The sequence below is a fragment of the Pteropus vampyrus genome, unplaced genomic scaffold (genome assembly GCF_000151845.1).
Source record: "Pteropus vampyrus isolate Shadow unplaced genomic scaffold, Pvam_2.0 Scaffold268, whole genome shotgun sequence".
In the NCBI taxonomy this organism is placed as follows: Eukaryota; Metazoa; Chordata; class Mammalia; order Chiroptera; family Pteropodidae; genus Pteropus; species Pteropus vampyrus.
In genome coordinates, this window is record NW_011889049.1 from 58837 (window position 1) to 73864 (window position 15028).

At 41.3% G+C, this 15028-nt stretch overlaps 1 protein-coding gene across 1 annotated transcript in view; it reads right to left on the reverse strand.

Annotated features, from left to right (window-relative positions):
- Nucleotides 1-3515, reverse strand: part of YY1 (YY1 transcription factor) — a 13086-nt gene extending 9571 nt beyond the window's left edge. The window contains exon 1 of the mRNA XM_011375248.2: nucleotides 3249-3515. Coding sequence (XP_011373550.2) covers nucleotides 3249-3328 — 80 coding nt within the window. The 5' untranslated portion in view covers nucleotides 3329-3515. The remainder of the gene's footprint in view (nucleotides 1-3248) is intronic.
- Between the last annotated feature and the right edge of the window lie 11513 nt (nucleotides 3516-15028).

Here is a 15028-nt window from a genome sequence, read left to right on the forward strand (position 1 = left end):
CTGGGGCCTCTGGGAACCCTACTCAGCTGTTATCACACACATTCTAAAACTTGGAGACCTAAGAAAATAGGGCAGCCCGGGCTCAAATCCTTCTCACCACCACCGTCCAATCGGAGAGATTTGCTTAGTTTCACGTGATTTTTTTCAAGATACTATGGAAAATACAGAGGAGAATGAGCTCAGCCCCTATACTTTCACTTTGCAAACACTGTCAAGATGAGCAAGATTTCATTCTATTCTGCATACAAAATAAAATCTTTGGCAGGTTGATCATAAAAGAAAATAAACACGCTGTATTCAGATGATTCTGTAAATACTACTTACTGTAGAATTTAACTGTGTGCCAGGATCACATTTTTTTTTTTAAATTAAATTTATTAGGGTGACATTAATTAATAAAACTATATCAGGATCACATTTCTTGCTCTAGAAGTCCAATCTAGAACGTTCAGTACCCAGGAGAGAATTCTCCCAGAGTCAGGTCAAATGAGCTCTTTCTCTTTAAATACTGTTAAAAGTATGCCCCGTTTTTAGGCCATGGCCTTCCTAGTCCTACCTCCCCTTTTCTGAGAGTTTCTGATTCTCTTTGCTTTTGCAATCGACTTTTCTTGAAGAAATTCTGACAAAGCACTGACTTCCTATTCTAAACGGAGCATGTTTTCCAGCCTTCTACACAGCTGTCTTCTCGGTTTCTCTTCGCTGTGTTCTTTAGGGAGTCTTCCTGTTGATATTCGCCCTCATTTTACTGGAATATATCCTCAAGCGGCCTCCTCAGACAGGGTGCATGCAACATAAAACAAGTCCTACATGTCTGAAACTATCATTATTTTGCCCTGTATAGGATCGATAGGTTCACTGGATCAAGAATTCTACGTTTATAATAATTTCTCCTCAGAAATCTCAAAACACACCACTCCACTATCTTCTGATTACTGACTGCTGTTGAAGTCTCATTTAGCTCTAACGACCATTCTTGTGTAGGTGACCTAGCTTTTCTCTCTAGAAGTTCTTAGGTTCTTTATACTTAGTGTTCTGAAATTTCGTAAATGGTACCTTTGAAATACCTGGCACCTGGGACCCCAGTCTCTGTGGGCCCCTTCCCTCACGAGGAAAGTCTCAGGCAGCCCTGGTACAGAGGCGAGGCCACCTGGGAAACAAGCAGAGGCTTCTATTCCACAACAGCGACACGTGCTCCTGACTTTAGGGCTAAAACACCATGCATTTTCTGTTAGGAGGACTAGAAACAAGCTTTCAGATCAGCCTCCCTATTTTCCAGCACGAGGGGGAATGCCAAGGGTCACCAACACCTAATTCTGTCTACTGCTCACCACCCACAGGCGCCCTCTCTGCAAAGCCCTCGCCTCCTCCAGTGAAATCACTTCACTATATATAATTTAGAATCACATCCCTCCCTCAGCTGGCTTTTGTGATGCTGTACATACCTTCCCGAATGATCCTTCTGCTCCATCACTGGCCCCACTCACCCTTCGAATACAGGACTTTCCCAGGACCTTACAGGGTGGCCTCTTCCCTCCAAAACCTCCCCCCAACAAAGCTGACTTACCGAGCGCTGTCCTTCCTCAGATGACTGTATCCTAACTTACTTCCCCAAACCACCTCAAGCCCAGAATGGATCTGCATCTTAAACCAAACGCTGCCTACCCTGAAGCCCAAACCAGCACCCTCTCCCAATTTCCCTTCTCCTAAGGAGCAAAGCTTCTAATCAAGCTTTTCCACTGCCTCCTGTCATCTCCATCACATGCATTCTTTTACGGCACCCCAATTCCCAGGCAAACCTGTTTCCTGCTTCCTGAACATACGCTGGGTGTGTATACTGAATGTGTATGCTGCGCTCACGCCATTCCAGCACGCAGGCCCCACCACAGAACCCGCACCTATCTATCAAAACTCCACGCCCTTCAAGCCCCAACCAAATGGCTCCCTCTTCAAAGCCTTCCCTGATTCCTGTATACCATATCGCTATCCTGGGGATACAGCCAACCAGGTCCTAGCTAAATTCTGAGTACTGTAAGGAAGAAGTGACTAACTTTAAGAACATGTAACAATATGACTCTGGCATGGTATCTGGCTCAATCTGCCCCAAAACTCTAACCCCATTGATGACTACGGACCCCACAGATTCCACTTGTATTTGTATTTTGGGGCAGTTAATATTTGATGCACACACCTGTATTTAAAACATTACTGGCAACAAAAGCTGGAACACAGTGTCGTTAAAGAAAGGATTAAGCCTCACCTTCTTTTGTTAAGCCATGATAAATTAGAATTAAATTAATGTGCATGTTCTCTACAAATGCAATTTATCTGGAGTGGAGACCAGGGCTCAAACCCCTTTATTAAAGATACTGGGCCACTTGGGGTCTCCTGCTATCTCCTACTCCGCTCTGCTCTCAAGAGACAGAAAAAAGGTGCCCCACTCTGTTCTCAGCCAATGTAAGACACAAAGATTTCTTTCTTCGTGATTCTGCCTTCACCTAAATTGTCTGGGTGGTTCCGGGACTCACTCAACCTCAGGTGGGAAAGGAGAAGGCCCTCTGGCTCCAGAATTTATTCGTTCATTTTATTTAAAAGTTTACATCTTCGTGGGGTTTCTCATGTCCCCGTAAAAATGGCCCAACAAATACTGGAAAAAAAAAAAGTTTTTAAAAAGGGTCAGAGGCTTCTGTAGGAAGCCAGCCCGATTCGGGCTAAACACACACCCAATGGGTTTTGATCTTCCTGACTGCTCACCTTGGGGTCCCAGCCCTTAATATTTGCTCTCTTCCTGTTGTATCAGCTTAAATTAACAAAACACTGGGAGTGTAACTGATGACACGCTAAAATCTGAACGATGAAATCCGCTCCAGCGGTCAGCGGTACAGAGCTGGTACAGACCTATGTCTCCTGCAGCTCCGTCCAGGACAATGCACTCAACCGGAAACTACACGAGCAGGCCAGCAGGCACAGTCAGGAGCGCCAACACCCAGCAAGCTATATGCAATTTTATTTATCCACAAGCAATGCCATTTATGGAATTAAGAGAGTATTTACTTCATCTGATTATAAGGATCTAAATGGTGCCAACTCACATTAGCAGCCTAGCTATTATGAAAAAGAAAACGGACTGCTTTTGTTTTCAGAAGTCCCCCTAGAGCAAGAACAGAAACCGCCATTATAACTTGGGCACCAAATATGGGTGGCAACACTCAAATACTTCCTGTGATTAGAAGAAAGTCCTTATAACTTACCTAGCAAATTCTGCCAGTTGTTTGGGATCTGAGAGGTCAATGCCAGGTATCCCTCCAGGAGGAAGTTTCTTTCCTGTCATGTACTCTGAATAATCGGGGGGTGAGTTCTCTCCAATGATCTGTTCTTCAACCACCGTCTCATGGTCAATATCTTTTTTTTCATCTGAAACACATCATAAGATTAACTTAGCTAAGTAAAAATATCATGTAGGCAAACGTTTTAAAAATCTATAAAAAATGTTTTCATTAGCAGCTTCTTAAATGGGCGATTTATAGCCGCTACCTCAATTTCTTAAGCGCCCAGTCTTTCTCCTCTCTCTCTTGAAATCCTGTTTCTGCTTGAAGGGCACCTAAGTCTTGGGTGCCAGATCCAAACGGACCTTTCCAAGAGGGTCCCTTCCTGGCCAACCAAACAGCGCATCATCACAGTCCTCGGCACTTACTCTCCTGGTTCTGGGCCGCTCCTCTACTGGCTTATTTTCAGCTTCCTTGCTTCTACCATTGCTCAGAGCTCTGTTTTCTGTCTACCACACACGTTTCCTGTCAACCACCAACTCTGCAGCGCTGACTCAAATCAGATTTTATAGCCTTCGCCTCTTAGGTAGCCTCCTGCCTACCTCTCCCGCCTCCTCATCCCGCAGTCTTTGCTCCGGTTGTACTGGCCTTTTAGTTCACTGCGGTCCACGGCCCTCACGCCATTCTCGGCGACCACCGTTTGTAATTACAGCTGTGCGACTTGTCGGCCTCTCCCACGAGATTGTAAGCTCCATGAGGACATGGATGCTAATCAGCCTCGATCCCTATGTACCCCCAGAGCCTTGTTCAAAGTCTGCATGTGGTTGGCCCTCAAAATACTGTTCTAAGAATGTAGGACATCACCAACTCACGTCTTACTATCATCTCAAATCCAACAGGTTAAAAAAAAAGGAGTACTGACCCCCATAATTAATCTCAGATATCCCACACACCGAATCCTATCGATCGTTTTTAAAAGCTCTTCTCTCCCTTTGTTCCACTGCCATCGACTATGTTTTGTCATCTCAAACTCAAATGATAGTGGGAATTTCTTAACTGATCTTCAACCCTGCAGCCTCTGCTCTAGGGATGCTAAAAGATAAACAGATACAGAGAACACGGCTGATATAATTTCACCTGTGGCACGAAGCCTTCAACAGATATAAATTACTTCACCTGGCATTCAGGTCCTCTGCCATCTGGCTCCGTCTTAACACACCTAGTCTTGCCTTCTATTTCCTCTTTGCATGTGCCCTCATATCCCAACCAGCCTGTTTTTCTCACAGCTTAATCCACAAGTGCCCGGCAGGAGACATTCAGTAAGTGTCCATCCCCCGCTTTGCTCTATTACCTCTAATTCAGTTACTGACCCTCCAGAGCCACTCGAACTCTCTAAGGACCCGTTGATTCTATCACTCTAGCCTCAGATTCTTACCTTTTCTTTGAACTCCCTAAAGTATTTCTTGACAGTAACACTGACGAACTCTGAACTCTAAATAAAGCCGTTTTGAATTTTTGTTGGCCTTGCTTCTTAAACCTGGAGTGGAGAGCCCCGAGGCCAATCCAGCTTTCTACTACTTTGGTGCCTAAAGCAGAAAATGTCAATGCTCACTGAAACTTTCCGTTTCTCCATCAAATGGTATCACAAAGAGCTGGAACTCAAGAACTTTCAGAACTGAAAACTGGCTTGTTGGACTCTAAATGTGCCATCGCCTTCCACCAGTATTAAAAAGCAGGACAAAAACCCAAACCACACCAAGTCCTGCAGTTAATGTCACTACCAAAAGCCTACACATAGCTGTTTAGCACACTGCTCCACGAATCAGAGGCGGAGGACAAGACGAAGGTGGAGCGTGGGTTCATTTGATTCACGTTCAATCACTCCGCAGTGAAAAGTACAGAATACGAGTTTCAAACTTTAAATGCCTCTCTTCTCCCACCATTCTTCGTTTTAGGAAATATTATAAGTCATTACAAGGAAATCACAGAATACTAGCACTTGACATCTTACTGAATGTTTACATGTAGGCACTCTGAATCACTGCACACATCACCCTACAAAGTGAACATATGAGCAGCTTCATTATGGAGGAGAAAGCTGTGGCACAGAGAGGTTAAGTAACTTGCTCAGGGTTAATCAGTTATTAAGTGGCAAATGCAAACTCATAAAGTCCAACTCTGAGACCTGTGTGCTTAACTGTCAAGCTCAGCGGCCTCTTGTTTCAAACTATGAAGACCTACATGATATATCCCGGGTTAGCCATTTACAGATGAAGAATATCCATCAAGGCATGAAGGGGCCTAGGAAAAAAACAGCTGGGTGCATTAATGAGGAAGGGCAGGAAATGTGGTTACTGATCATAAACTACAAAGCTGAAACTGCCCTGTAACCAGATTCCTTAACTCCATTTCTTTTCTGAGGGCTGTGATCATTTCTTTACCTCCGATCTCTCCAATTAGGCATGACTGCTATTACACATCAACTCTCGAGTAACACAGAAGTATTTGGTGGGCAGGGAAACTATTTTCCGTCACTGACATTTTGCATTTCTAATATACGAATGATAGCAAGGCTGAGAAACACTGCTGCTCTGAGCAAGCTACCGAGGAGAGTATGTTTTAAGCAGGATGGGGCAGAAGGAAGGCGGACCTCCCGGCAGTAAGGAATCACAGGCCACATCATTCCTGGTACTCATGCAACACGTGACTGAGGGCCTCCTATGTGCCTGGCACTGTTCTAGGCACCAGGAACGATAGCCAGAAACAAAGCAAAGGCTCTGCCTTCAGTTCTGGAATCAAGGTGCCGGCCACTTCGTTTCTGATGAAGGCCCTCTTCCTGGTTTGTAGACAGATGCTTTCTTGCTGTATCTTCATACACATCATTTCTCATCACACTACCTGATCTCTCTGTCCTTCTAATAAGGGCACTAATCCCATTCACAAGGGCTCTACCCTCATAACCTAATCACCTCCCAGAGGCCCCACCTCCTAAAGCCATCATACTTGATAAGGGTTTAAGCATATGCCTTTTGGGGTGACACAAACAGAAGTCAAATGAATAAGTACTTAAGATTCAGTTATTAGTTTCAATATTCAAGATCAAGCACCTAGGGGATAGTAACTAAGATGATTAAGAGTTAGAATACAAAACATGTATGAAATAAGCCTAAAGTAGAAGCTGGCAAGATTTTACTCTCTGCAAATACAGCCAGGGGGTCAAACCCAGCCTGCCAACCCCCCACCCCATTTCTATTGTTTCCTTTTTACTTTCTTAATTTTGGTAAAACAGACATTAACACGGTATTTATTATTTTAACACTCTGTAAATGTGCAATTTAGTGGCACTGAGTACATTTACAACACTGTAGCTATCACCACTCTCTATACCCAAACTTCATCATCCCCAGCAGAAACTTGGCGCCCATTAAAGAATAACCCTTCCTTCCTCCCCTGCCAGGCTCTGGTAACTTCTTCTCTACTTTCTGTTTCTACGAATCTGTCTACTCTGGGTATCTTTTGAGAGTGGAATTACACAGTATTTGTCCTTCTGTGCCTGGCTTATTCCACTGAACATGTTTCCGAGGTCAAGCTGCACTGCAGCACACGTCAAAATTTCATTCCTTTTCATGGCTCAATAATATTCCTATATGGGTATACACCACGTTCATCTATTGATGGACACTCGGGTTGTTCCACCTTTTGCCTATATATCGTAAATAATGCGATGAATGATGGTGTGCACATGTGCCATCGATTTTTATAAATAAAGTTCTGGAACGGAGCCCCGCCCAATTGTTTGCCTGTCATCTGTGGCCGCTTTGCTGCTACAGTGACACATGGAGTTGATTGGCTGCAACAGAAACTGCAGGACCTACAAAACCTAAATTACTATCTAGCCCTTCCACAGAAAAGACATGCTGACCTTTGAACTATATGATGGGATTTCACTTAGGGAAAATGGAAAGTTTTCTATTTCAAACAAAGAACAATTCCTGACAATGAGATTACTAAATGACGGGATTCACCTATGAAAAGGACATTTGTCAGTAGGGATTTCGAACAGGTTAGATGCGAGTTTTGTTTTGGAGGAATGAGCACAGCTGGGTAATGAATCGGAAGGGTGGGGGGCAGAATTGTTTTCATTTCTTGAAGGATGGCCCTGTCATCAGTTGAGACAGAGAACAATGGGAGAGGAGACAACATGCAATAGAGGGTCTGGAACTCCACTTTGAGATATCTGTGTGACATCTAGTGGACAGACTTCGAGGAAGTACTTGAATACGCAAGTGTGGGGATAAAACGAAATCTAGGTTGGAGAGGAATATATGGGAATTGCTGGCATACAGACTACATTTAAAGCCACCAAAATACATATTATCTTATTGAAAAAATATAAACAAAGGGGAAAGGGCTCAGAACCAAAATCTGGGTAATTCCAATATTGAGAAAATGAGGAAGACCATGCAAAGGAGACTGAAGAGATATGTCCAGATGTCGGGAGAAAACTAGCTTTGTCTAATGAGACTTTTAGTTGGTGACACACCAAGGGAAAGTGGCCCACAGAGAAAGCAATCTGTACCGAGTACAGTCTATAAGTGCATGGTCTGTACATGATTTTAAAACCATAATAAAAATCATCCTGATTTCGATCACTAAACACCTGCACTTCTAAACAATGTTGGTGACACAATATTCTTGCTTAAAAATATCTTTTGTTGGTTTAGGTTCTAAATAATTGCTGTGGTTACCATACACTTTCTCAATATACATTTAAACTTCACATTATCACCATATGTTTCTTACTTATTCCTTAATAGTGTTATCACCTAATTTGCAGAACTCCTTGAAGACCAGTGCACAGAAATTCCAAACAGGGTCATTAACTATTCAATAACAAAATGCAAGAAAATAATCTATTTATATAGGAAAAAAATCACATTTTGAAGACTGCCAGTGAAATGCCAAAAGAAATCAAAGACAATGTTTGTCTCATTTCACCAAGAACTGAACACATATTAAAGCAATAGATCAAATAATGTCAATGTTTGTTATTATTCAGCCATTTTATTTAATTTTTGTAAAAGAAATATTTCAGAAGTTTTTGCCAAATAGAAATTCATGATGTTCTAAAAGAGAAATTAACATTTTCATTAATTTACAAACCATATACACGTAAGTTTCCCCTTTCATTCAAAAATATACATTAGTGAGAAGTACTGATTCATTTTTTACACCTTTATTAAAAATGCTTTATTGTTATACATGTCTGCGCTGGTATTATAGTCCTTTCATTTCATAATTACCATGGGAAGGGCTTTGCCGAATCGAGGGTAAGGCGCTAACGACCTACTCTGAATGGCGAACCCTACGCACGATACTGAGTCCTCCCGACTGGCTGTGGGGTCACAGCACCACACATCTAGGTAAAGCACATTCAGGAAGCAAAGTACCTAAATCTGCTTTAAAAACTGTGGCATTCGGTTGACCCTTGAACAACATGGGTTTGAACTGTGTGGGTCCACTTACACGCATTTTTTTTTTCAAAAATACCTGCTACTGTTTTTGATCAGAAGTTGGGAGTCTGCGGAGGGCCGACTGCATGCACTGATCTATGCCATTTTATACAGTAGACTCGAGTATCTGCGAATTTGGGTATCCACAGGGGTCCTGGAACCAGTCACCCCAGATTACTGAGAGACAATTATGTTTTGGGGGAGTCAAAAGTCACATGCAGATTTTCAACTGCACGAAGGGGAGCACCCCTAACCTCCACGTTGTTCAAGGGTCCGCTGTATACATACTCCTCTCTGGAGTGTTCCCAGTGGACTGTTAAATGTCTCTTCATCGTTTCAAGGGGGCAGGGTTAATCCGCAGGGCCAGTTTCACTGTAGTGGGTTGCTTTAACCAATGTAACTTACATTTATATTGTGATTACCAGAACATGACTGCGCAAAGCAGATTAAAACTAAATTTCACGATTCCTATCTGGAAAAAGCTGATTCAAGGGTAGGGTGGTAGGGGAAATTCTATTGAGAACTTCTAGTCAAAATTGTAGATGAGGTGATTCCAGTGCTCATCAACCTCTGGCCAAAATAATGACCCACAACAACCGAACCAAAGTCAAATGGCCTAAGATGGAAGGTCGGGGGAGGGGGCGGGAATATCTAGCCAACGCCATCCATAAATGGGGCATACACTTTGAATTATTTAAGCAGGACAATCAATTCATTCTCATTTTTAAAACATTCTCTATTTTTTGCATATGAAACTATTCAAAAGGTAGAAAAGGTACGTAAGCCCCTGTCCTAGCCCTCTCAGCTAGTCCGTTCCAATGTTACTAAAGCTATAATCACTCCCTGACTAATTTGAGAGGCAAAGCAAAGAGACTTAAAAGAATTTTCAGTCAAAAAGACATAATTAAGAAACTAAATGGAAAGGCTAGAAACACCCTCTACAGGTCCAGAGAAGAAGTTTAAAAAGTGGTGTCTCACCTGCCCTCCGTGCTCCAAGCAAACTGGTTTTGCGGAGCGATCCAATGTCTCTGATAAAAAGTAAGTGATAAATACACTTTCCCTTCTTGCCCGCCTCTCATGCCCCATCTAAGTCCCATTTGCTCTCCGAGCCATGATCAAGATCTTTCTCTTCCAAGAGACCTTTCGTTCTTGTCCCTGAGCCTTGCTTGGTTCCCTCACTTACTGAATAGAGAATGTCACCTACCTCAGGAGGCTAAGACAAGACAACACGTTAAATGCCAACCGTCGTGTCTGTGAAGTAGAGGAGTGCAAAACCCCTTTACTCTACCTTCCCCTCCCTCCTGGGCTTAAGGAGCGCAGTAGGTCCTATGCTGCACAGGTTTTTAAAAACGTTGAACATTTTATTAAGCTATAGTAACCATGTAAAGAACATAGAAAATTATGAATCACCTTCAGTTAAGTTACACTTTAAGCCTTTGGTGGCTTTAAGACACCACATAAAATTGGACACGATATCGGCTGGAATCTGTGCGTTACTACCACTCAGTGGTCCCCTGCAGATATAAAGCAGTTTATTTTAGAATTCAGTCCTAAGAAAAACTTAATTTTCCTTTTATCAGTTTTTCCCATCTTAGAATCAGTTAGCTGTAGTATAGTTTCCTTTTTTATCTTGATTGCTGGGAGGCTCATTAGGGTTGACCCTAATGCTTCCTTTCCCCCCATGATCCTGACTTTCTATTTTTGCCTATTTACTATTTATTTATTTACTTACAGTTGGCACAGTTTTGTTTCTCCACACCTTCCACCTTAAGGCCATTAACCTTGGCCGACCATTTGGGTGATTTTTGGCAAAAATGACAATACTTTCTCACCACTGCCATCACCCACACCTCCAATGAAACAGGGGAGAGCTAATGTTTGATATTCATTGCTAAGCAACGGGCAAAAAAACAAACAAACAAAAAAACCCCCAAAATCAGACATAGGTTGTTTCCACTTTTGCCCACTTTTTAATAGGCCTTAAGAAAGGATACTGTCATTTACTGCATACCTGTTTCATGCCAGCAACTGTCACATTTCTCAATTCAGACAAAAATCTTTAAAGATATTAACCCCATGTTTTTTGGTTGAAGAAGTCAAGCCTCAGAAATGCCAAGTAACACACCTAAAGAAGGGCAGTAAGTCACAGATGCACGATTTGAATCTAGTACTGACCCTTAAGTCCATGCCTTTTTTAAAAAGAAAAGACTCCTCCACTCTCTCCTGCCCTTAACGCTTCTGGTGATCTATGATATCTTGGCCTGCAGGCCACGCCCCTGCCTTGTGGCACAACTCCCACACATGCAGGCCGCCAGCTACTTGCTGAGAACCTTCTTTGTGCCTTAGTTGTCAGCCTGAGGCTGCAGGGTTACATCCCAGGACTTACACTCTAGAGGAAAAAGATTAGCAGCAAGTAAAAAAAAAAAAAAATCAAAAAACATTTTCAAACAGTGCTACAAAGAAAATACAAGTTATGAGACAGAGTGGTAATGTGTGTGCGCATGCGCACCCCTGGGCACACTAATCTGAACGAACAGAGACCTCTCGGAGCTGGGACTTGAAAGACAAGGCAGCAACTGAGAAGGTGAACACCTGGAGTCAGGGCGCTGGAAGCAGAGGTAAGACCAAGTACTAAGAAGCAAGTTCAAGGACTGAAAGAAAGCCAGGGTGGGTGGGAGCATAATGGGAGCAGAGGAAGAAGGGAGGAAGGACATCGGAAAGAAAAGCAGGGGCCAAATCTTGAGTGGCCTTGTAGGTTCTGACGAGGAGTTTGGTTTTTACTGACTATAATGTCTGTGGACTGTGCGGTGTTAAAATATACAAAAGTTTACCATTTAAACCATTTTTAAGTCTACAGTTCAGTGGCATTAAGTATATTCACATTGTTGTATTTGAGGGGTTTTTAAGGCGGGCAATGAAGTCATTTACTTTCAAAGTTTTACATAATTCAGAAAGGAATATATCATGTGTGAAATCCAGGTCTGTATTTAGTCCTTGTTAGAAATCTAAAAAACTCATTTCATACAGAAACCATCTGTATTACTATAAATTGTTAAGTTATCAACAAATTAAGAAATTAAAATACAATTATCAGTTTGGAGTACTGGCAGCGGCCTCTCCCCCTCAAATTTTCTGAGTGCTTAGAAGAAAGCCAGAAGACATAAGGGAAAAGTAAAGAGGGATGAGTTGAAAATGCAAAAAGACACACTTCAGGTTATTTTCAAGAGTGTGATGCTGTGAGATACTAGAAACTCTACTTGAAGTCTGTGACTCTCCAAGGGAAAAGGTCCACACGTCAATAGAACAGCTTCCAGCACACTTCTTAGTCCATGTGAGGGGAATAATTTACACAAGAAAAGAGAGTCCAGCACAACTACTTAAGCAACACTATTTTAACGTTTAATTGTATCTGAAACCACTGTGTAAGACTAAAGTAACTGGATGGTTAAGAATTTTACTCAAGAGAGCTCCTACCATTCGTCTGGTCATGTTAAAATGATATTGCTTTGTTTTTACCTGGTCACATTAAAATTTAATTGCTTTGCTTTTAAGAAGTTGAGTATATCGTTTCCTATTGTCATGTAAGAATTCAGAAAAAGAGTAGGACTTTTTTGCTATAAAGGAACTGAAAAGGCTTTTAGGGATCCCACTACTCCAACAAGTCATTTTACAAAGATCTCAAAGTCAGAAGTTAAGATATGCCAAGGTCAGATACTTTGGTCAGTGTCCTCTAAAGAGGAAATGTGATGCTGTTACTGATTTGATTCCCAGAAACCACCGGGCTTGCTGTTATTGATAATTAATCACAAACTTAAATAGAATGGGCCTTCTAAACACAAGGTACTTAGGACTAGGAAATGGTTCCTTTCCTGTACTGTAATTAAACTCCACCACAGAGGAAGGTGTGAACTTTTATACAATAGAGTCAACTAACTTCCAAGACCTCCCCATATAGTCTTAATATTTTGTTAACAATAATGAAATTCATGCGTTTTCCAACATCTCAGTAACGTTTAAGATGCCAAATTTTAAAATACAAAGTTTGAGAGTGTATCCAATAATACTATACAACACAACTCACTGGTAAATATCCAGATTTAAACATTTTTAAAATTTTCACTTTCGCGTACTCTTTCGAAAAGTATTAAGAGCGAGAGTTTATAAAATGGTCACAGGGAAGAGCAGACAAGGAGTTAAAAGAATGCAGACCCTAAGAAGTTATTCTAATCATTGTTTTTGCTGATAACCTGTTATGGGCCCTAAATTTCCCAGCCTTAAAACCAACTGACCTTTCTCAGCAGCCTTCAAATACAAAACAAATAGAAAGGCCTTTTGTAAATATCCACCCAGGAATCTGGCATACTTTGAAAAAATTATTTTATTTATTCTCTTCCAAAAGCCTAAAATGCTAGTAGGTAGGTCAGGAGCCCTGACCTTTTCCTGATACGGATTTTTCTTTTCCCACTAGGGAAAGTCGGCTCTTGGTGGTGGGAGGGAAAAGAAAAAGGTCAATCACCTGGAGTGGAGAGTCTCACCGCAGAGGTTTATCAGTAAGCCAGGTCTCCAGAGCTAACAGGGGGGGAGAATCAGGATCTAGGCCACAGGCTGCCAGCGGGGGTCACGGGGTTGCTGGGATTACTTTTGAGGGCTTCTATGAGTTGGCTCCATGAGTATATGTTTATGGCATCCCTACTTAGTGATAAAAAGCACGGTAAAAAAGGAGATGGAAGAAAATTCATAAGAAATGGCAAATGGTCAGGATCAGTAATTTTTGGCATAACCTGAACTTTCTAAATAAATATATAACACTGAGAAAAAATTACTTTTCGACTTTCAATTTACTGATTAAAATATCCAGCACAAAGCATTTCTATATTTGGTCTAACAGAAGATAATTAAAATATCAAGAGCCTTGAGTGAAGACCACAATTTCTAAACACCTGAAACCTCAAGATTTTAAAGCCTCCTTAGGTTTTTCTCAAAACTAAATGTTTTAAGTAAATACTCAGCTTTTTTCATTAGTTTCCCTACTCGACTCAATGATTAAGTGGTTTAGTTTATAAGATCTGTAAAACAGATGTCATTCCTATACAGTAATGATGATTATCTAGGGAAAAACTAGAATACTGCACCCTAAATCTGGCAATATTGAAATATTAATTATATGCCATGAAAAAATAATATGGGCCTTGAAGCAGTGGATTAAGAATATTCAAAACAAAGTTGAACTGCGATTAAATTATTGAAACATGTTCAGCCTTAACTAAGCCTTAATTCTCTTATCTGAAAAATAAGGTCCTGCTATATTATCTATACAATGGAATATTATTCAGCCATAAAAAAAAATGAATTACATGTATGAACCTTGAAGAGGAACTAAGACAGACACAAAAAGGCCATGTATTGTATGATTCCATTTAAATGAAATGTCCAGAATAGGCAAATCCTGAGGAACAACATAGATTCGTGGCTGCCAGAAGCTGGAGGAGAGGGAAATGGGGAGTGACTGCTAACAGGTACCGGGTCTCTCTCTGGGGTGATGAAAATGTTCTGGAACTAGACAGTGGTGGGAGTTGCACAACTCAGTGAATAGAGTAGAAACTATATTAAATTATGCGCATGAAATTATACTAATCTTTTAAAAAAGAAAAAAGCAGACCCCTAAGGATTTTAGACTTTTTCAGATCTAAAACTACCCTACTGTAGATCTACTAGATTCCCTTGCGGCTGTTCCATTCAAAGACACCAACCATACAGATCACTGTTACTCTGTGGGGAATTAAAGGAAGACGGCCTACTAACAAGCAGAAGAAATCCAGAAAATCCAAATATTTGGTTTCAACATACTAGACTCCCACTCAATTTTTGTTTAAACCAAGAGGTACTAATAAGTAACTAAGGCCCTGAAATCATGACCCTTATATGTATATTTTTATAAAGACTTCAGGTAACAAAGCTTGGGCTTAGGCAAAAATGCCACCTCAAAGCTCACTGATATCTAAGGACTGTTTTAGTGAAACTACAGTGTAGCTAAAACTCTCATGCCTGGATCAGATGAGATCGAGCATGTGAAAGCAGTGAGCACACTGCCGACCAGTCAACACATACACATATAAAAATTTAGCTTAACAATTAACGTGCTTTGATTTCTTCACCTATTATCAATTATCTCCTTATTTCAGTTCTGAAGATGAAACCACAGTGTATTCAGAATTTGAACTTGGGACACGTATAGTTAATCACAAACTATTT